The 21,489-nt window shown below is 42.5% G+C and overlaps 1 protein-coding gene across 3 annotated transcripts in view; it reads right to left on the reverse strand.

Annotated features, from left to right (window-relative positions):
* Window positions 1–21,489, reverse strand: part of unc119b (unc-119 lipid binding chaperone B) — a 57,303-nt gene that overhangs the window by 27,710 nt on the left and 8,104 nt on the right. For 2 of the 3 annotated variants that reach the window (XM_069932962.1, XM_069932961.1), the window contains exon 2: window positions 1,481–1,594. In XM_069932962.1, the coding sequence (XP_069789063.1) occupies window positions 1,481–1,594 (114 nt within the window). Of the gene's footprint in view, window positions 1–1,480; window positions 1,595–8,382; window positions 8,434–21,489 lie in introns of those variants that run through there. The other variant, XM_069932963.1, reaches the window with a different exon arrangement.

A 21,489-nucleotide genomic window follows, 5' to 3' on the forward strand; every position in this document is an offset into this window, starting at 1 on the left:
CAGCTGTTGGAATAAAGTTTTATTTGAATAAAATGGCATCACTCAGGATGAAGAGCTGGTATATGCCACTTGCCATTGGGGTGACTCTCTTAAAACATCGCCTTATCTCAGCTTAGTAAGAGTTTATTTTATTGGTATATTATTTAGGCTTTATCTGTAAACTTGGGAGAGGTTAATTATGATGGTGATACAGTTAACATAGCAGTTAGCGCAACGCCATTACACTGCCAGTGACCAGGGTTTGAATTTTAATTTTGTAAGTTACAGGAATTACTTAATTACATTTTGCACTGTTTTTTGTCTTTTAAGCTGTTAAACAGCCAGAAAACTCACTTATCTGGATTCCAGGAATTTTATGTATTTGGAAGCAAAGATATAAAAATCAACCATGCCTTCACTAAAAGATTACATTCACTTCAGCAAGATGCCTTCAGAACCATTCCTGACACCCACTTCAATTTTAAAAAACTTGAAGCAAATTGTAATGCTTTTCTGAAAGCTTCCCCATTCCTAGTTGGGATCAAGTCATTGGGAGCGAATTAAGCATGACGTTTCCAAAAAACTCAAGATTACTCACCTTACAGGCCTCCGTTTAAAACTCTCCACAATCAAATTAAATTTCATTCACTTTCTAATGGTGACACTACTCCTAGAAAGATATATAATTCATCTTTGTAAACCTTCTCAAGCATGAGAAACAGGAGCTAATGTATGCTGTGTGACCCACTGATCTGGTCAGTTCATGTTGGATCTCCTGGCTGGTCACAATTTCACTTTCCTGCCTAATCCCATCATTGAAGTTTCAAGTCGATTATCTTTCATCAACCTGAAATTTGAACTCTTTTGCTCTTCCATGGATGTTGCTAACTTAGTGAATTACTTACAGCATTTCTCTTTTTAGGTCGAGAAAGGGCACCACTGGCTAATTACTCCAGAAAAATTAGCCCATAGTCTTGCATATCTCAGCACTTTAAATACACATCCATGCACTTTAAAAATTGATGACAGTATCTGCATTACCACCCATTCAGGCAGTAACTTCCACTTGGTCCCATCCTCCAGGAAATGTTCCTTTTTCTCCACAATATACATGCCACCAATTATTTTACAATTGTGCTCCTGGTTTTGACCCCGCTGCATGAAAACTGATTCTTCTCATCTTTTCCTTTATTTTATCTGGTCCCGCAGTAATTTTTTTAATGCACACTCAAATGTCCCTTCCAAAGAACAACAAACAATCCATCCTTTCCTCGTTCGTACAATTTTATACTTCTGGTGAATTAGAATATTAAAAATTCACCAATATTTTAAATGTTCAAGGACAATGTATATAAAGATGAGTAGACATTCAGCAAACAATGTATGTAGCTTTTGAACAATTATCTAAAACTAGCCTCAAACTCAAATATTTGGTTATATCTAAGAAACCTATCAACCAGCTTTAAAGATTGCATGAACACTCTCACAAGGGACTACATACCAGAAGATGGTGGCTTAGCAATTTCAAATAAAACAGTCCCAGTTTCCATATCTCGAATCTTAAACCGTGTGAAGTCAATGTTGTAAATGTTATCTTCAGGCTTGCACAAGTACGCTGGAAAAGAAATTCTGCTTTTAAAAGCTTGATAAATGGAGCAACTAAATTACTTGAATTTATGGCACAAGTGAAAAGTACAAAACATTTTTTATATAAATCTTAAAGTTGCTCAGCACAGTAAGTTAGTTAAAGTGAATGATTATGTATTACAAATTCAAACTTATGTGCACTTCAGAATCTGGACAAGGCTGGAAATTTATCCCAAAAGCTTTGCTAAGGATCTTTGTGGAAATCATATAAACTATTTTGTCATGACTCTTTCCTTAAACTACCTTAGAGGTTACAGGCCACAATAATAACAACACTCTTTTAAAAATAGGATGGAATTTACAATTTTTGTGGAGAGATAGAGACAGATTCAAAGTAATCAGTGATATTTTGTAGGCTTGATTTCTTTTTGTACAGTGGAGTAAATTTGAGTAGAAAGACAATTGCGTACTCTACACAAGTACAGATGTTTAGCTCCAATTCTGGAAAGTCCATAACTGAACCTCTATGTACAAGTCTGATTTCCCAATTATAAGAAAGGAAATAAAGTATTACTGTCTGCAAAGAGAGAATTCTATGCAAATGCAAACACAAACAGGATACATCTCACATAATTTTACTGTATTTTTCTAATGTTGTAATGTGCTCTGAAACTGTCAAAATAATAAACATTACCAGGCAGGACCATCATTCATCCTCTCCTCCACACAACCCCTTCCCCCTTATATCTGCTTTAAACAATTATACCTTGCACATCATTTACACCACAATGTTCCCAAACTTAAAGTCCACAAATCTCTAGTCTGATTAATTTGAAGATCGCTTCAGAGCAACTTCCACAACAATAGCCTGAAGTACTTATTACGAGCCCAAAGGACTCCAAAACCCAGCAGCAATACAGATTCACCAAGACAAGTAGTTACTTAAACAAAAGTTGTTTTTAATTACCTTCAAACTTTAACTTATCTTTATTAACTTAACTAACTCAACTTAACCCCCTTCTAATTCTAAGCACATGTGTATGTAATGTGTGTGTAAATTTAAGAAAAGTTCTTTGGTTCACAGTTCAATCTCACTTCTTCTTCCAAGTTCACTGGTTGCAGGTGCACAAAATTTAACATGTATAAAGTTCACTGGCTTTGTTGCTCAAAAGGTAAATGTTTACCGCTCAGGAAGGTTCTTGTAGGGTCTGCAGAGAGATTTGTTGTTCCAGGATTTCCACAACTGAGGTACCACTATTAGTCACCTCAATGTCTTGCTGATGAAACTTGCCCCATCAGGGTTCTCCAGATGATAACCTCTTTCTTTCAGGCTATCACAGAGTTCCTTTCTGTTTCTCTTATTCCAAGAGAAACATCAAACAGAAGCACTTCCAGCCATCCCCCACTCTGGAGTTTTTGTTTCAGTTCCAACAAGCTTCTCCTGCTTGTTTCAGGTGTGACTTTCTCCATCTGAGATTCCAACTGTCAACCACATGTCCTTCTCTCTCTCTCGCACTTGCAAAACCTCCCTCCTTCTCCAGCAAACAATAGGAGTTAAGTCTTCTCCTCCCATCTGTTGTATTTAGGTAAACAAGAACCCAGGAGTGAGCACTTTGCAGAAAGGTCAGAAGTCTTGTAAAAATGTTCAACACAGACAACCTGCCTGCAGTCCATTCATTTCATGACATCATTTCAATTAGCACCTACTTTCATAACATTCTCCAGTTTCTGTAAAATTACTGAATATGAATTCTTCAGTATTTCAAATATGATCTGTTTTAAAATGTGTGTACCTGCTCCAAATACATCAACAAATATTACATCACAATCTCTTGCTACTAACTGAATTTCCATTGCTACTAAATGAATTCATTTAGGTGATCTGACAGTAAAATTCCTGCTCAATGAAATGTTAAGCTTCACCATTACTGGAAATATTTAGGCAGCATTGTAATGATTGAAATAATTCGAAGCATAGCATACAACTTCCAATATGATAAATTGCATCGAAAATCCAGCACAATTGAAATTAATAATGAAATCACTTGAGTTCAAATAAAGGATTGATTGAAGGCTTCAACATGTATAGAAAGGAATGCTTGATTGGAGGGAACTCATCTTTCATAAGCAATAATACTCCATTTAACCGTGTTTTACAAGGCAAATAAAAATTAGAAGTACCATAAACATACCATCAAAAGTTTTCACCAAAATGTTGAACATCAGCATTTTACAAGAAAGCTGGTTTATTTGTTTCAAAATTAAAATGTTCAGTACAGGCTGTTACAAGTTGTTATATAGAATTCAGCATTATTATTTCAGAGATGATTTAATAAATCAATTCATATAAACACTGTCAGATCTAATATTGTTAAAGTCTGATTTTAAGAATGGAATCTACAAGTAAACAAATGTGAGAGTGTGGTGGCATGCCCCTAGGCAGGCGAATCAGCCCTGCTTGTAATCCATGCGGCGGGACAGCAGGCCAAAATGGCGCCGTCGGGGGGTTTCCCCTTCTCAGCACCGGGCTCAGAAGCTCGCAATGGGGGACAACGTGACGTCCGAGTGACGTCGGCGCCCCCCAGCGCGGTTCTCAGCCAGGTCCAGGATGGGAGTACAAGTCCAGACCAGCAGCCAGCAATAAACCAGTTTTTCTGCTCACAAAGCTCAACCCATCTGGTTGTGTGTTCTTTCAGTAGCAGTGTAGCAGCCGCTACAATTGGTGACCCCGACTGGTTCAAACGACTTTGAACCAACATGAGTGAACCTGGGATCAGTGCTACAGCCGTCAAGCTGCCTGACTTCTGGGTTCAGGAGCTGGAGACCTGGTTCAGCCACGCGGAGGCTCAGTTTCACCTCCGCCAGATTTCGTCCGACACTACCAAATGCTACCATGTGGTCGCCGCCCTGGACCGGGCCACCGCCAAATGTGTGCTGCACCTCGTTCAGCACCCGCACGCCGAAGACAAATACGGGACCATCAAGCGTGTGCTCACCGAATCCCTCGGACTATCCAGGCATCAGCGTACCGCTCGGATGCTGCACCTTGACGCCTTGGGGGACAGGTCCCCGGTGGAGCTGATGGACGAGATGCTCGCGCTCATGGGTGATCACACCAACTGCCTACTCTTCGAGTGAATTTTCTTCAACCATCTGCCCAATGACATCTGGCCGTTACTGGCCCAAGAGAGCTTTTCCGACCCGAGAAAAGTCGCTCAGAAGGCCCAAGAGCTATGGCTCGAGCAATTTCCGGAGGCCTCTGTAGTCCAGCAGGTTATGAGGCACGGGCATGACCACACCAAGCCTCCCCCTAGCGCTGCGGTAGAACACCCGGCCACTGCAGGGGCCATCAAGAGCATAACCAGGGGCATGGGATCTGCTCCAGGCCTCTGCTTCTACCACTAGCACTGGGCAGCCAAGGCTCGGAAGTGTCGTCAGCCCTGCTCGTTCCAGGGAAACGAGCAGGCCAGCCACTGTTAATGGCTGCGATGGCTGACCAAGGACACAGCCTCCTCTAACTGCGGGACTCAGTCAGCGCCGGCACTTCCTCGTCGACTCTGGGACCCAGATCAGCGTCATCCCGGCCACAGCCACCGAGTCCAGGAACCGAAATAGAGGACCTCCCCTCCGTGCGGCCAACGTAACCGAGATCCGGACATATGATCGGCCAGCGAAAGTTCTTGTAGAAGTTCACCGTCTCGTCACTTCCAACCGCCACCCTGGGTACCGACCCTCCTTGCCCACTGCCTCCTGGAGGACATTCGAGGTAGGCACCTGGTAGATGCCCAAACTTTCCAGGCCTTTCTCCTCGACACCTCCTGCACAGAGCAGCCACAGATGGCCACGATCAGCACGCCCAGAGACGAGTTCCAGCAAATCTTGAACGTGTTCCCGGCTCTCCTCAGGCCACAGTTCTCCGCTGCCTTACCGCGCCACGGCGTGTTCCACCACATCCCCACCCAGGGTTCACCGGTTCACGCCAAGGCACGCTGGCTCCCGCCTGACAAGCTCCAGGTGGTGAAGGGTTTTCAAATCTGCTGGAGCTGAGGGTCATTTGGCGCTCCGAGAGCCCATGGGCCTCGCCACTCCAACTGGCCCCAAAAGCCTCCGGCGGATGACGCCCCTGCGGAGACTATCGACGGCTCAGCGAGGCGTCGTTTCCTGACCGTTGCCCCATCCCTCACATCCAGGCCTTTATGGCTAACCTGCATAGTGCAAGGGTTTTCTCCAAGGTTGACCTGGTACATGGGTATCACCAAATCCCGGTGCACCCTGAGGACATACCCAAGACGGCCATCATCACCCCCTTTGGCTTGTTCAAATTCCTTCGCATGCCGTTCGAGCTAAAGAACACATCTCAAACCTTCCAGCGCCTCATTGACTCAGTGGGCAGGGACCTGGATTTCGTCTTCATTTACTTGGACGACATCCTCGTTGTCAGCAGGGATCAGGCACAACACAAGGACCACCTGCGCACCCTCTTCTCCCGGCTGGCTGATTTGGGCCTCACCATCAACCCAGCCAAGTGCCAGTTCAGGAAAGAGTCCATGCAGTTCCGGGCCATACCATCATGGCCGAAGGAGCCAGGCCCACCACTACGGAGGTCGCCGCTATAGAGTTCCCACACCCGGACAACCTCAAGGGGCTGCAGGAGTTCGGTGGTATCACAGGAGTTCGCCCTCATCACAGCCAAGCACAAAACGCTCACCTGGACACTGAGGCCTACAGTGAATTCGAGGCCACCAAGGACGCCCTCGCGAAGGCTACCATGCTCGCCCACCCGTACACCGACCTTCATATGGCACTCTCCGTCGATACCTCTGCCACAGCGATTGGCGCTGTCCTGGAGCAGCAGGTGAATAGACAATGGAAGCCGCTGGCATTCTTCAGCCGGCTTCTCCGCTCACCGTAACGTAAGTATAGCACCTTCTACCGTAAGTTACTGGCCATGTACCTGGCGGTGCGGGATTTCCGCTATTTCTTGGAGGGGAGGACTTTTACCATAAACCCCTCACTCAGGCGCTCGCGATGCCAAAGGATTCTTGGTCGGCCCGCCAGCAGCGTCACCTCTCCTTCATGTCGGAGTTTACCACCGACATTCGGGAAGGCAGGAAAGGACAAGGTGGTCCCCGATGCACTCTTACGACTAGCCATATGTGCGCTGACACCTGGCCTCGACTTTGACCAGCTTGCTCAGGACCAGAAGTCCGACGAGGAGATGCAAGCCTTCAGGACTGCCATCACAGTCCTGGGGTTCCGAGACCTCCCGACTCCTAGTGGCAAAGGCATCATCCTGTGTAATATCTCCATGGGCACCCCAGGGTCAGTGGTTCCCCAGCAGTGACGCAGGCAAGTCTTCCATCACATCCACGACCTTTCGCACCCGTCCATCAGGTCCACGGTCCGTATAGTGGCAGAGTGGATCGTCAGGCATGGGCTGCGTAAGCAGATCACGGGCTAGGCCAGAACATGCTCCCATGGCCAGATGTCCAAGGTGCACAGGCACACCAGGGCACCCATGCAAGAGTTCGAGCACATCCGGGAACGGTTCAACCACATTCACGTGGACATAGTCGGGCCATTACCAGTTTCCCGGGGCAACCGTTACTTGTTCACGGTGGTAGACTGCACCACTCGTTGGCCCAAGGCGATCCCGATGCCAGACACCTCCACGGACTCCTGCTCCCGAGCACTGTTGCATGGTTGGGTCGCCCGGTTCGGTGTTCCAAATCACCTAACCAGTGATCGGGGAGCCCAGTTCACCTCTGCGCTCTGGGCACAGCTCGCCAACAGGTTGGGTAAAGAGTCACACTGCACCACAGCCTATCACCCGCAGGCCAATGGGCTGGTCGACCGTATGCACCGCCACCTTAAGTCAGCACTTATGGCCCAACTCACCGGTCCAGAATGGGTGGACGGACAGCCTTGGGTGCTCCTGGGCATCCTCTCCACGCCCAAGGAGGATCTGCAGGCGTCATCAGCTGAGCTGGTCTACAGCGCACCGCTGGCACTGCCTGGTGAGTTCATCAATGTGCCTCACAACCCCCAGCGGTCGCCGAACAAGCTACCTCCCCACCTCTGGGCCCACTTGGACTCCTTAGCAGCCCCACCGCCACCCAGACACGGCACACTGCCATCTTACGACCCCAGCGAGTTGCACTCTGCAGAGTACATTTTTATTTGGCGGGGCCCACCCACAGCACCTCTGCAGAGACCTTACGAGGGGTCATACAGGATTGTCCAGCGTTCAGGGTCTACATTCAAGCTGGACATCGGCAGCAGGCAGGAGCAGTTTACTGTGGACAGGCTGAAGCCAGCTCATCTTGACCCCACCGAACCAGCCCAAGAAGTGAGGCTGCCCAGCTAAAATGGACATTGGCACCGGTTCTGGGGGGGGGGCCTGTGTGGCGCCATGCCACTAGGCAGGTGAACCGGCCCCACTTGTAATCCACGCGGCGGGACAGCCAGCCAAAATGGCGCCAACGGGGGTTTCCCCTTTTTCTCAGCACCGGGCTCAGAAGCCCACACTGGGGGACCACGTGATGCCCGAGTGACATCGGCGCCCCCCCAGCACGGTTCTCAGCCAGGTCCGGACTGGGGAATAGAAGTCCAGCCCGGCAGCCAGCAATAAACCAGTTTTGCTGCTCACTAAGCTCAACCCGTCTGGTTGTGTGTTCTTTCAGTAGCAGTGTAGCTGCCGCTACAAGAGATTATATAGCTCATGTTTGATGTTCATTTGTAGATTCCATTCTTAAAACTGAACTTCAACAAAATATAGTATATATGTTAGTATATAAAAAATAAACTCAACCAAACCTGAAAATGCTTTTCTTGAAATAAATCTTCACTATTTACAATTCCTGCATGATGCAGAAAGTATATTATTTTCTTCCTGTATTAAACAACAGATTCAATAAAAAAAAGCTCTTCAAATAAATCAGTTCAAGTTTATTATCATCTAACTGTATAAGTACAACACAACAAAACTGTGTTCTCTAATCATTGGTGCAAAACATGCAAATATATATCACACACATAGACAAGCAATATCTATGCAGTACAGTACATGCATGCCTATATAAAAATAAATTAATATTGTTAAATAAATAGTAGTCATGAAGGGTTTGTATCAGCAGTTCGTCAGGCTCAACAGTTTTGCTGCTTGTGGGAGGAAGTGCTTCTTAGCTTTGTGGTTCTGGCTCTGATGCTCCTGCATCTCTTTTCCGATGGGAGTAGTTAGAACATGGTGCATGCAGGGTAATGGGGATCCTCAATCATTTTCCGAGCCCTCTTCAGACAACGATCCTGGTAGATCATGTCCTCCCTGTCGCTCTTCTAGTCCTGTGACCTCCAATCCAATGCTCTACAGCAACTCTACCACACTGTAATGCAGCTGGCCAGCCAGGTCACTCTCGATAGGGCTCCTGATGAAAGTTGACAGGGTGGTGACCGGTAGCCTTGCCTGCCTCAGTTTTCTCATGAAGTTCAGTTGCTGTTACACCTTCTTAACAAGTGGAGATGTTGTGTGTCCATGACAGGTCACTACTTAAGTCTGTGTGATCTCAGGGCAGTAGAGTCAAGATCCAAAGGAGTAGATTTAAATAATGTAAACAATTTTAGACATACAGCACAGAGTAACGGGCCCTTTTGGCCTACGAGCTCATGCCGTCCAATTACACCCAATTAACCGACCGGAAACTGGAGTAACAGAAAAAATCCAAACCAGTTACAGACAGTGTCGGATTTGAACCCCAGTCGCTGGCGCTGTAATAGTGTTGTGCTAACCACTATGCTAACTGTGCCATTGAATGGTTGGGGACCAGTTGGAAGAATGGCAAAACAACAAAAGAAAAACATCTGATACAAATGTGGACTCTGAATGTGAGGAATCAAAGATGCAGGGATCCTGTTTTAAAAACTATTTCTTCCAACATGTGTTCGTATCCAACTGTGAACATATATTTCTTTAGCTCATTGTCATATTTTCTATAGTATCAAATCCATCAAGCCTTTTACAGTTCTCTACCTCCAAATCAACCCCAGTATGCAACTTGCCCTCAAATTTCACCAAGTTATTCCGACCTTAAGGTATTAAATAAATGGGGTTTTATAAGCGGAGAAATGTATTAAACCTGCTTCTGCAAGTAAAGTGATGCAGAGATGATTCATTCCAAAATAGCTTGCATGGCTGATCTGTAATCCCTTGAACAAATCTACACCCTGGCATCTCTTTATTTAGTACAGTAAGTCTTGCAGCAATATGAAAGGCAGATTTTCTGGATACCCATAAATCATTAAGCAATTTAAGATTATTTTATTATGAATTTTCCAATCAATTAAATGATATAGCCATACCTAAACACATTTTTCTTCTTTTTCAATAGTTTTTATTGGATTTTACAGAAACAGTACATAAATTGAAGCCACAATCAAGGGTAATGTATGAAAAATATACAGAAAAAAACATTGAGATAAATAAAACTATTAAATATAAACTCAATATCATAACAGTCAAAGAGAGAGGGGAAAAAAGTACTAAACACTTAAACAGTTGTAACACATGACTAATTGAAAAAGATTTAAAAAGTAATTATACTATTCTACAAATTCTACTCCCTACCCTTCTGGAGTTATCTGGTAAGTACATACAATTTCACTACCATTAAGAGAAACCACAAACTCACAAAAAAGTGATCTTTTAAATTAAGAAATTAATTAAAAAAGACCCCATAAACTTAGAAAATTTATCTATGATTTTTTTCCCGAAAGTTAGGCATGCCATATAATCAGATAGCCATTGTGTATATGAAGAAGGGACAACATCTTTCCACCTCATCAATATTGAACGTCTAGCAATAAGGGAGGGATAAAAGACTACATGGGATTGAGACATAGTTAAATTCAAATCATTTGTCTTAGTTGATCCAAAAAGCACAAAAGTGCAATGATTAATGTTTAGTCTAATGTTAAAACTATATTTCATTTGTATGTGTGTGTGTGATATTTATTTAGTTAAAAGTTAGTTTTGGGTGAACAGGGCTCATTTATATCCTACAGACACAGATGATTCTTTGCAGCTGTTAGCTGGCTTCAGCATCAACTAATACATTCACAATTTAATCACCATTATCCACAGAAGCCAGTTTGAAAGCCAAAGAGCATTGCAAGGAGAAGAGATGAAAGGATTTATTATGGTTCTTAAGAAACTGAAAACATTAGGTGTTATCTCAGAAGCACCTGTGGAAGCGCACAGCCATTTTGTGTCCATGTGGGCAGACATAAAAAAGGTGCTTTAAACACCTGAGCAAAGAAGACATTATGAACTTCAAAGACAGAAATGATGTTACATACCATGTGACATGAGATGTGCCAGAAATATATTATTGAAATCCAAGACAAAGGGAATAATTTAAGGAAACTCACCCTCCTGTTCAGACAGGATTGAAAGCAGCAATATTTCCTGCAGAGGGGGTAAAAGCTGCCTTTGTGTTATTCCTAATAAAATGGGGAACACAAAAAAAGTGGATTTCAAAAGGGAAATAAAGAGTGCAGTCTCATTGTGGAAGAAAACTGAAGACAGAAGACAAAGACCTGAATATTGACATCCTGGAGAGACAGGACTTGTATTATCCTATTGACAAGAGATAAAATATTAATGGCTTTTAAATAAGACCACTTTCATTTGTGCCCAGATGGTCACTCCTGTTTGAAGAATCTCTCTGAAAGACAGCTCTGATCAAGACTTGTGAGTTTAAAGAGATATGAAAATATAATATTTAAATGTGCTTCATAATCACTTCTGAACTGCATTTTAAAAGGATCCTGAAGTCAACAAGATATTTGAAAGTAGACTTTTAAAAGTGACTTTTTCCAGAAACAAACTTAAAGTGCAATGGTTTTGGATTTTAATACACATACATTTACATTTGCACATAGTGGGATTTTAAGATAGAGTTAAGTTTGAAGATGTAAGTAGTTTTAAGAGATAAATTACTCTTTATTCCAATTTCTGTATTTGTATTATGCAAAATTTTAATCAAATGTTTCAATAGAGGAGTTTCTCTTTCAGCAGTCATTAATTTCACATGTCATTGATATACAAAATCTTCTGCTTTTCTCTCTCCGATTTTATCCAATTCTATTTTTACCCAAGCAGATTTTTCCCTCTTCTTCAAAGAAAGAGGTAAGAAATTTAATTTGGCTGCTCTATAGTAATTTTTGAAGTTATGGAGCTACAAACCTCCCAATTCATATTTCCACATTAATTTTTCTAGAGACTCTGGACATTTTACTTTTCTCATAAAAATTTTCTAATATATTAATTTAATACTTGAAAGAATTTTGAGGTATTAATATAAGCAATGATTGAAAAAGATACTGTATTCTGGGAAATATATTCATTTTTATACAATTAACTTCCTATAAAATGTTATAGGTAATATTATCCATCTATTTAAATCCTCCAACTTTTTATAAGTAATGGAAAATAATTCGATTTATATTAATTTTGCAATTTATTATCTGTACAAACTCCTAAATATTTTATCCCATTTGTCAGCCATTTAAACTGTGTGTTACTTTGGCAAATAGAATAATCACCTCTTGTGAGAGGAAAATATATGATATAATTTTACAAATTTGGCGCCTGTATCTACAGGATTAAATTTTAATTTTTTAAAATTTCTAAATGTTCTTCTTAGCCTTTAAGACTTGCGTGGAACCCCATTAATGATGAAATAGATATGAATTTTAGACCAGATGGGTTTTAACACTTTCAGCAGTCCATCTTCATTCTTATTTTTAATTCCTTTCTTTTCTTCTATTCTAACACTTAACTATGTACTTTCTTTTTTTTCTTGGAACTGTAGGGGGGTGGGAGGGGGACCTGGGGTATTATGTATTTGATACTTAATATATTATTACATCCAATTTGAAGCATCCATTCTGTCCTTGTAATGAATCCAAAAAAATTATACATCTAATATCAGCTGCCCAATAATAAAATCTAAAATTAAGTAAAGCCAAACCACTTTCCTTTAAGGTTTTGAAGGAAAACTTTAAGATGAGGACACCTATTTTTCCAAATATATAAGGAAATAATTGAGTCAAGGGAATCAAAATAAATTTTAGGAACAAAGGGAACAGCTTGGAAAATATATAAAACCTTGGGTGGGATAGACATCTTAATAACATTAATTCGTCCAATTAAGGACATCGAGAGAGGAGACCACCGAGCTAAAGACTTCTTTACGTAGTTCATTAAAGTAAGAAAATTCTCTTCAAATAAATTATAATTTTTAGTAAATTTTAAAAGGAAGGACAGTATCTAGAGAGTCAGAAGACTTCAATACAAATAACTCACTTTTCTGAAGATTCAAATTTAGAACCTAAAAATTGACCAAATTGATGTAGCAGTGAAAGAATGGATGGGATTGATCAGGGTCTGAAATGTACAAAAGAAGTTCATCCACATAGCTGTATAAAGAGACCTTATGAACACTATTCCCTCTTAAGATACCAAAGATATAATTAGATTGCTGAAAGGCCACAGCTAATGGTTCTAAAGCCAAATTAAATAGTATTGGATTTTTACAGCAGGCAACTTAAAATATGATTTTTCTAGCTTGTTTCTCCAGCAGGTTAATAACTACAACAATGAAGAACATTCAAGTTTCTTTACAATGGAAGCCCAGGTGTAATAGGAGTGAGAACAAGAGACAATACATCCACCGTCTAGCATCCATCATATGTTAAGTGGCTGTTGTATAAAAATTGCCACATCTTATTTTTGCCAAATGTCAAGCATCATATGACTTCCACTTGATCTTTTTGGCGAACAAATTATTTTGTTCCTCTGCCTCAACTGCAACAATCTAACTTGCCACTTAAGTCAGTTCTATTAATCTCTTTCAGTAACTAGTTAAACAGCTTACCATTGTTCATTAAAACAATTGATAGTGATGTCACATGATTAATATTACGTATATGGTAAGAGAAACATTCTTTAGTCGATGTCTCCCAATAATAAGATTCCCTGAAATTATGGCATTTAAATCGCTCACGTTGCCTACTACTTCACTGTGATGTTGTACATCTTAAAATTCTGACTATTTTTACACAAAACCAGTGAATGGGAGATGTGTATGATTGCATTGCAAGTTGCCTTTCCATTGGTGGGAACATACCATTGTTACTGTTCTTGCTGAAATGACTGGTTTTCTTAATAATTAAATCATCATGGCACTCAGCAAAGGCTGATTACCATCGCAATGGATGATAACACATGCCAGTGAATTTGAGCTCTCACTTCTTTCTTTTGCTTGGCTTCGCGGACGAAGATTTATGGAGGGGGTAAAAAGTCCACGTCAGCTGCAGGCTCGTTTGTGGCTGACAAGTCCGATGCGGGACAGGCAGACACGATTGCAGCGGTTGCAAGGGAAAATTGGTTGGTTGGGGTTGGGTGTTGGGTTTTTCCTCCTTTGCCTTTTGTCAGTGAGGTGGGCTCTGCAGTCTACTTCAAAGGAGGTTGCTGCCCGCCAAACTGTGAGGCGCCAAGATGCACGGTTTGAGGCGTTATCAGCCCACTGGCGGTGGTCAATGTGGCAGGCACCAAGAGATTTCTTTAGGCAGTCCTTGTACCTTTTCTTAGGTGCACCTCTGTCACGGTGGCCAGTGGAGAGCTCGCCATATAACACGATCTTGGGAAGGCGATGGTCCTCCATTCTGGAGACGTGACCCATCCAGCACAGCTGGATCTTCAGCAGCGTGGACTCGATGCTGTCAACCTCTGCCATCTCGAGTACTTCGACGTTAGGGGTGTAAGCGCTCCAATGGATGTTGAGGATGGAGCGGAGACAACGCTGGTGGAAGCGTTCTAGGAGCCGTAGGTGGTGCCGGTAGAGGACCCATGATTCGGAGCCGAACAGGAGTGTGGGTATGACAACGGCTCTGTATACGCTTATCTTTGTGAGGTTTTTCAGTTGGTTGTTTTTCCAGACTCTTTTGTGTAGTCTTCCAAAGGCGCTATTTGCCTTGGCGAGTCTGTTGTCTATTTCATTGTTGATCCTTGCATCTGATGAAATGGTGCAGCCGAGATAGGTAAACTGGTTGACCGTTTTGAGTTTTGTGTGCCCGATGGAGATGTGGGGGGGCTGGTAGTCATGGTGGGGAGCTGGCTGATGGAGGACCTCAGTTTTCTTCAGGCTGACTTCCAGGCCAAACATTTTGGCAGTTTCCGCAAAGCAGGACGTCAAGCGCTGAAGAGCTGGCTCTGAATGGGCAACTAAAGCGGCATCATCTGCAAAGAGTAGTTCACGGACAAGTTTCTCTTGTGTCTTGGTGTGAGCTTGCAGGCGCCTCAGATTGAAGAGACTGCCATCCGTGCGGTACCGGATGTAAACAGCGTCTTCATTGTTGGGGTCTTTCATGGCTTGGTTCAGCATCATGCTGAAGAAGATTGAAAAGAGGGTTGGTGCCAGAACACAGCCTTGCTTCACGCCATTGTTAATAGAGAAGGGTTCAGAGAGCTCATTGCTGTATCTGACCCGACCTTGTTGGTTTTCGTGCAGTTGGATAATCATGTTGAGGAACTTTGGGGGACATCCGATGCGCTCTAGTATTTGCCAAAGCCCTTCCCTGCTCACGGTGTCGAAGGCTTTGGTGAGGTCAACAAAGGTGATGTAGAGTCCTTTGTTTTGTTCTCTGCACTTTTCTTGGAGCTGTCTGAGGGCAAAGACCATGTCAGTGGTTCCTCTGTTTGCGCGAAAGCCGCACTGTGATTCTGGGAGAATATTCTCGGCGACACTAGGTATTATTCTATTTAGTAGAATCCTAGCGAAGATTTTGCCTGCAATGGAGAGCAACGTGATTCCCCTGTAGTTTGAGCAGTCTGATTTCTCGCCTTTGTTTTTGTACAGGGTGATGATGGTGGCATCACGAAGATCCTGAGGCAGTTTACCTTGGTCCCAACAAAGCTTGAAAAACTCATGCAGTTTGGCATGCAGAGTTTTGCCGCCAGCCTTCCAGACTTCTGGGGGGGATTCCATCCATACCTGCTGCTTTGCCACTTTTCAGTTGTTCGATTGCCTTATATGTCTTATCCAGGGTGGGAACCTCATCCAGCTCTAGCCTTAGGGGCTGTTGAGGGAGCTGGAGCAGGGCGGAATCTTGGACTGAGCGGTTGGCACTGAAAAGAGATTGGAAGTGTTCTGACCATCGGTTGAGGATGGAGATCTTGTCGCTGAGGAGGACTTTGCCGTCTGAGCTGCGCAGCGGGCTTTGTACTTGGGGTAAGCTTTCACTTACCACCTGGCAAGATTACAGACAGCTATTTGTAGTGACCTCGAGCACTGTTATAGCAAGGTTATATTCAGTACTGATAGGGAATCGAGGCTTGTCAGACAAAGAGGATTTCTGAAATCTCAATTAATCATCATCAGGTTTTGTGCAAATACTTACAGGTTAGGGCTGCACAAAAAAAACTCCGCGATGCATTCAAACACCAGATATTGAACATTTTGGAGTAAGAATGTTAATAAAGCAGAACTATGGAATGCTACAACACAGAACACAGGCTATTTGGCCCTTCTACTCTGCGCCCACCATCATTCCGCTAGTCCTATTGACCTGCTCCCATGCCATAATCCTCCAGACCTCTCCTATCCATGTATTTATCCAGTTTATTCCTAAAACTTAAGATAGACCCCACATTCACATCAGATGGCAGCTCATTCCACACTCCCACCACTCCCTGAGTGAACTTTTCCCTAATGTTCCCCCAAATCTTTCCCCTTTCAGCTTAAAACTATGACCACTCGAATTTATCTCCCACCTCTCCCCCTCACCTGCTCAAGTTACGCTGCCATCTCTCACCCCCTTGACCCCACCATAGTCACACTGCCATCTCTCCCCCTCACCCGCCAAAATCACGTTGCTCTCTCCCCCTTGCCTGCCTGATTCGCGCTGTCATTTCTCCATCGCTCGCCTGACCAAGTCACGCTGGAATCTCTCCTCCCTTGCCCGACCGAGTCACGCTGCAATCTCTCCCCTCTCGCCCGACCGAGTTACACTGCCATCTCTCGTATCAGCACCAGGAGAATAATCCCCTTCTCTTAGTTCCCCTGCGCTGGTGCTAGTGGAGCAGTTTCAGCTACATGGAGGATTATGGGTAGCAATGACAGTCATTGAGCCACCACCGCCGGGCCAACTAAAAGTGCCTCGATGCTGGATGGGCGTCAGTATAGGTGATTCAGAGGTGCTTATAAAGTAGCGGAACGCAACTGGATACAAGGGAGTTAAGCTAGGGTCACGTCATGTTTGGTGCCAAACTCCATCTTTGATGAGCAGATGCCATCTAATGAAAAAAAGTGCCTGTAGGTGACCTAGTTGCTTAGATTCAACTAAAAAGGTATGACATTGTGGCCATTACTGAAACATGGCTTAATGAGGTGTGTGATTGGGAGCTCAGTATCCGAGGATACAGTCTATAGGAACAATAGACAGGAGGGTAGAGGTGGAGGGGTAGCTCTTATGTTAAGTAATGACATTAAATCAATAGAAAGAACGGACATAGGGTCTAAAGCGGTAGAATCAGTATGGATTGAATTAAGAAATGCCAGGGTTGAATTAAGAAATCCCAAGGGTAAAAAGATGATATTAGCAGTTATATACAGGCTCCCAAACAGCAGCAGGGAAGTGGACTACGAGATACAGGCAGAAATACAAAGGGCATGTCACAAAGATAATATCAATAATTATGGGAGATTTTAACCTGGCAGGATATTGGGAAGGACATGAAATTACTGGATCACAGGGGAGTGAGTTTGTAGAAAACACAAGAGATGGATTTTTTTTTTTAAAAACAGCTTGTTGAAAAGCCCACCAGGGTATCTACAGTTCTCAATTGGGTCATGTGCAATGAACCTGAGGTCATTAGGGAGTTAAAGGTCTTAGAACCTCTAGGAAGCAGTGACCATAACATGGTAGAATTCAATGACAAATATGAAAAGGTAAAAAGGTTATCGGATGTATCAATTTTTCAGTGGAATAAAGGAAATTATGGTGGTATGAGAAAGTAACTGGCTCAAGTCGACTGGAAAAGAAAACTAGTCGGAGGAACAGAGCAGGATTAGAAGATATTTTTGCAAATAATAAAAAGTATGCAGGATAGATATATTCCAAGGAAAAGGAAATGAGTCAAAGGAAAGATCATTCCACTGTGGCTAACAAAAGAGGTGAAGGCTAAGATAAAAGCAAAGGGGAGGGCATACAAGGAAGCTAAAACTAGTGGGAAATCAGAGGACTGAGATTCCTTTAAAAACTTATAGAAAGAAATAAAGTCATATGGAAAGAAAAGATGAGTTATGAAAGGAGATTAGCAAACAATGTAAAAAAAAGTTTAGTATCTTTTTTAAAATATATAAAAAGTAAAAGAGAGACTCATGTTGACTGATAGAAAACGATACTGGGAAAATTTATAATGGGTTATAAAGAAATGGCAGAAGAATTAAATCAATATTTTATATCAGTATTCACTGTGGAAACATTCATAATATCCCTGACAGAGGCTTCAGGGAGTAGAACTGGATACAGTTAAGATTACAAACGAAATTATGTTAGGTAAATTGAATGGATTAAAGATAGATAAATCTCCCGGACCGGACAAGGTAAACCTGCTGGTTTTGAAAGAGGTGGCTTTGGAGATTATAGATCCATTGGTGACAATCTTCCAGAAATCAATAGTCTCTGGCATGGTTCCAGGGGATTGTAAATATGGTTCCGCTGTACAAGAAAGGTGGGAAACAGAAAAAAGGAAACTATAGACTTATGAGTCTGACATCAGTGGTTGGGAAGATTAATTAGAGTCAATCCTGAAGGATGAAGTTATGAAATACCTGGAAATGCATGACAGGATAGGTCCTAGTCAGCAGGGTTTTTTTTTTAAAGGGTAGATCCTGTCTGATCAATCTATTAAGAGTTTTTTTGAAGAAATCTCAGGTAGGATAGACAAAGGGGAGGCTGTGGATGTTATAGATTTGGATTTTCAAAAGACTTTCAATAAGGTGCCGCATGTTAGGCTGCTAAATAAGACGAGGGCCCATGGAATTACAGGGACGCTATTAGACTGGATAGAAAATTGGTTGATAGGCAGGAAGCAAAGGGTTGAAATTAAGGGATCCCGCCCAGGATGGCTGCTGAAACAAGTGGTGTTCCGCAGGGGTCAGTCTTGGGGCCACTGCGATTTACAATTTATATTAACGATTTGGATTGTGGAATGAATGGTTTTGTGGTCAAATTTGTGGATAACAACAAGATAGGTTGCGGAGCAGGAAGTGATGAAGAAACCATAAAGTTGCAGAAGGATATAGACAGATTGGGAGACTGGGCAAAAATATGGCAGATGAAGTACGATGTTGAGACGTGTTCGGTTCTACATTTTGGCAGTGGAAATAAACAGGAAGAGTACTATTTGGATGGGGAAAAATTCAATCCTTGGAGGTGCAAAGAGACCTGGACGTCCTCATGCAGAGAAATCTAAGTTAAATGCCCAGGTGAGATTGGTAGTGAAGAAGGTGAATGGTATGCTAGCATTCATTTCAAGAGGAATAATGTATAAGTGTAGAGAGGTGTTGATGACGCTCTATGGGGCACAGGTGAGACCACATTTGGAGTACTCCGTACAGTTTTGGGCCCCCATCTCAGAAAGGATGTGATGTTGTTGGAGAGAGTGCAGAGGAGATTTACTAGGATGATTCCTGGAATGCAAGGGTTAGCGTTTGAGGAGCGTTTGGCAGCTCTTAGGTTGTATTCATTGGAGTATAGGAGAATGAGGGGGGATCTCATGAGACATTTTGAATATTGAAAGGTTTTGACAGCGTGAATGCAGATTAGATGTTTCCCTTTTTACTCTCTTCTTTCTTGCTCTCGTTATTTTCTGTGTCTTCCTCTTGCTGTTTTGTTGTGGCTGTCATTCTCAGCTATGGAGATCGACTCCTCAGCTGGTTCCCCCCTCCCGTCAGTGTTATTTTTGTCTTGCGCATCCGCGCATGCGCGACTCCTCGCGCATGCGCGGTTGCGCATTTTTGCTTGGCTCCGTGAGCCATTTTTGTAGTCCCGAGTTCGGGGTTTCAACTGACCTTGGGGAGCAGGCTTCTCTCTCCACGGCGGGCCTCCTCGGACAGGTAAGGCCTTCACCTTCTTCCAACGTCCTTTCTTCTTCTCTTCTTCCCGTTGCTTTTGATTTGACTTTTCTTTTTTCGCTGCCATTTTCTCCACATCTTTATTTTCACTTTATTTTGGTTTTTGTGTTTGTGCCTTCGTTTTTTCACTGTCTTTATTTTACTTTTCTGGAGAGGGCTGGAGTTCCCCGACTGGCCACTACTCCATCACGTGACCCCCCCCCCCCCCGATGTTTCCCTTGATGGGTGAATAGTCATAGTCTTAAAATTAGAAGTTATCCAATTAAAACAGAGAGAAGGAAGAACTTCTTTAGTCAGAGGGTCGTGGATCTGTGGAACTCACTGCTGCACACAGCAGTGGAGATCAGATCCCTGGGAGAATTTAAACAGGAAATGGATAAGTATCTCATTAGTAAGGGCATCAAGGGATATGGGGAAAAGGCTGGAAATTGTGAGCATAGTTCAGGTTATTGTAGAGTCACAGAACAGACTCGATGGGCTTAGTTGCCTGCTTCTGTTCCTTTATCTTGTGATCTTGTGAAAATTTCCTGGATTGGGTTGACAAACTGACATCAGTGAGAAGTCCCAAGAAAATCTACAAGAAATTCTCAGTACTCTTGGAGTAAAAGATTTTTTTTTAAAACACATGTGCGAGCTATATTTCAAAACACTATTGTTTATTTTGTATTAACATATTTAGCATGCCTGCTTTAATTATCTGAAGTATATCTGCTCATCTGATCAATTTGACACTATGTCCTTTGCTCTTCCATACAATTTCTTTCATATTCTTTCAGATCACACTCAAAGCAATATTCAACACTTCAATTCAAGGATTCATAAAAACATGTCTCACGTGTCATTGAAAATCAGTATAAAGATGCATCAAAATTATATTCTGCAGGTACTCTGTCCAACATATCTGACTAAGCATTACATGAAAGCTGATTTTGCTATGTTTTAACATTTTGCCATAGTTTTTAATAACAATAAACTAATCTCTTATCTGCTATTTAATGGTGAATTTTATAGCCCTGCAGTTCCTCTATAGATAAGCACATGGCAGGCATCCCATGGAAGAGAAACAATTTAGGATCATGTTCATTTCAGCCACTTTGCTGCTGCCTTAATAGCACTGATATCTTCATCAATCCTTTGTGTTAATTATAAGCATATTGTGTTTATCCAACAGTTACTGTACATTAGGATATATAGAGCAGAACATACCCTTCTTTGGAAAGTAATTACACCTTGAAAAAGCTGATTCTCCTAAAGCAAGAACTGCAGGGCCAGTAACATGCTCAGAATATCCTATTGTCAGCTAACTGTAGCTTTGGATTAACAGTACCCAAAAAGAGCATGACTGTATGATGAAAGGTCAATGACTTGAAATATTAACCTTGTCATTCTCCCCATCTGTCTGATCTGCTGCATATTACAAGAATTTTTTTTGTTTACTATCTGCCACCTGCAGAAAACCAAGCATAGCAATAAGCAATCAACTTATCAACTGACCAAATCCAACAGAACATTACTAAAATTTGCAAACCAGACTTATCCATCAGCCAATAGCTATCTATATTTTGATACATTAAATTTCTGTGTAAATGGCTATACTTCCACCTCCTTGCATGATTTCAGGTGTTTTGTTAATATAATTATAGAATAAAATAGATCTTAAAGAATAAGGTTAGATTGTGGGAGTTTAAGTCACACTTCAACATATGTCTCCGTTACATTTCACAAA

Source organism: Narcine bancroftii, chromosome 4, assembly GCF_036971445.1.
Source record: "Narcine bancroftii isolate sNarBan1 chromosome 4, sNarBan1.hap1, whole genome shotgun sequence".
Classification (NCBI taxonomy): domain Eukaryota; kingdom Metazoa; phylum Chordata; class Chondrichthyes; order Torpediniformes; family Narcinidae; genus Narcine; species Narcine bancroftii.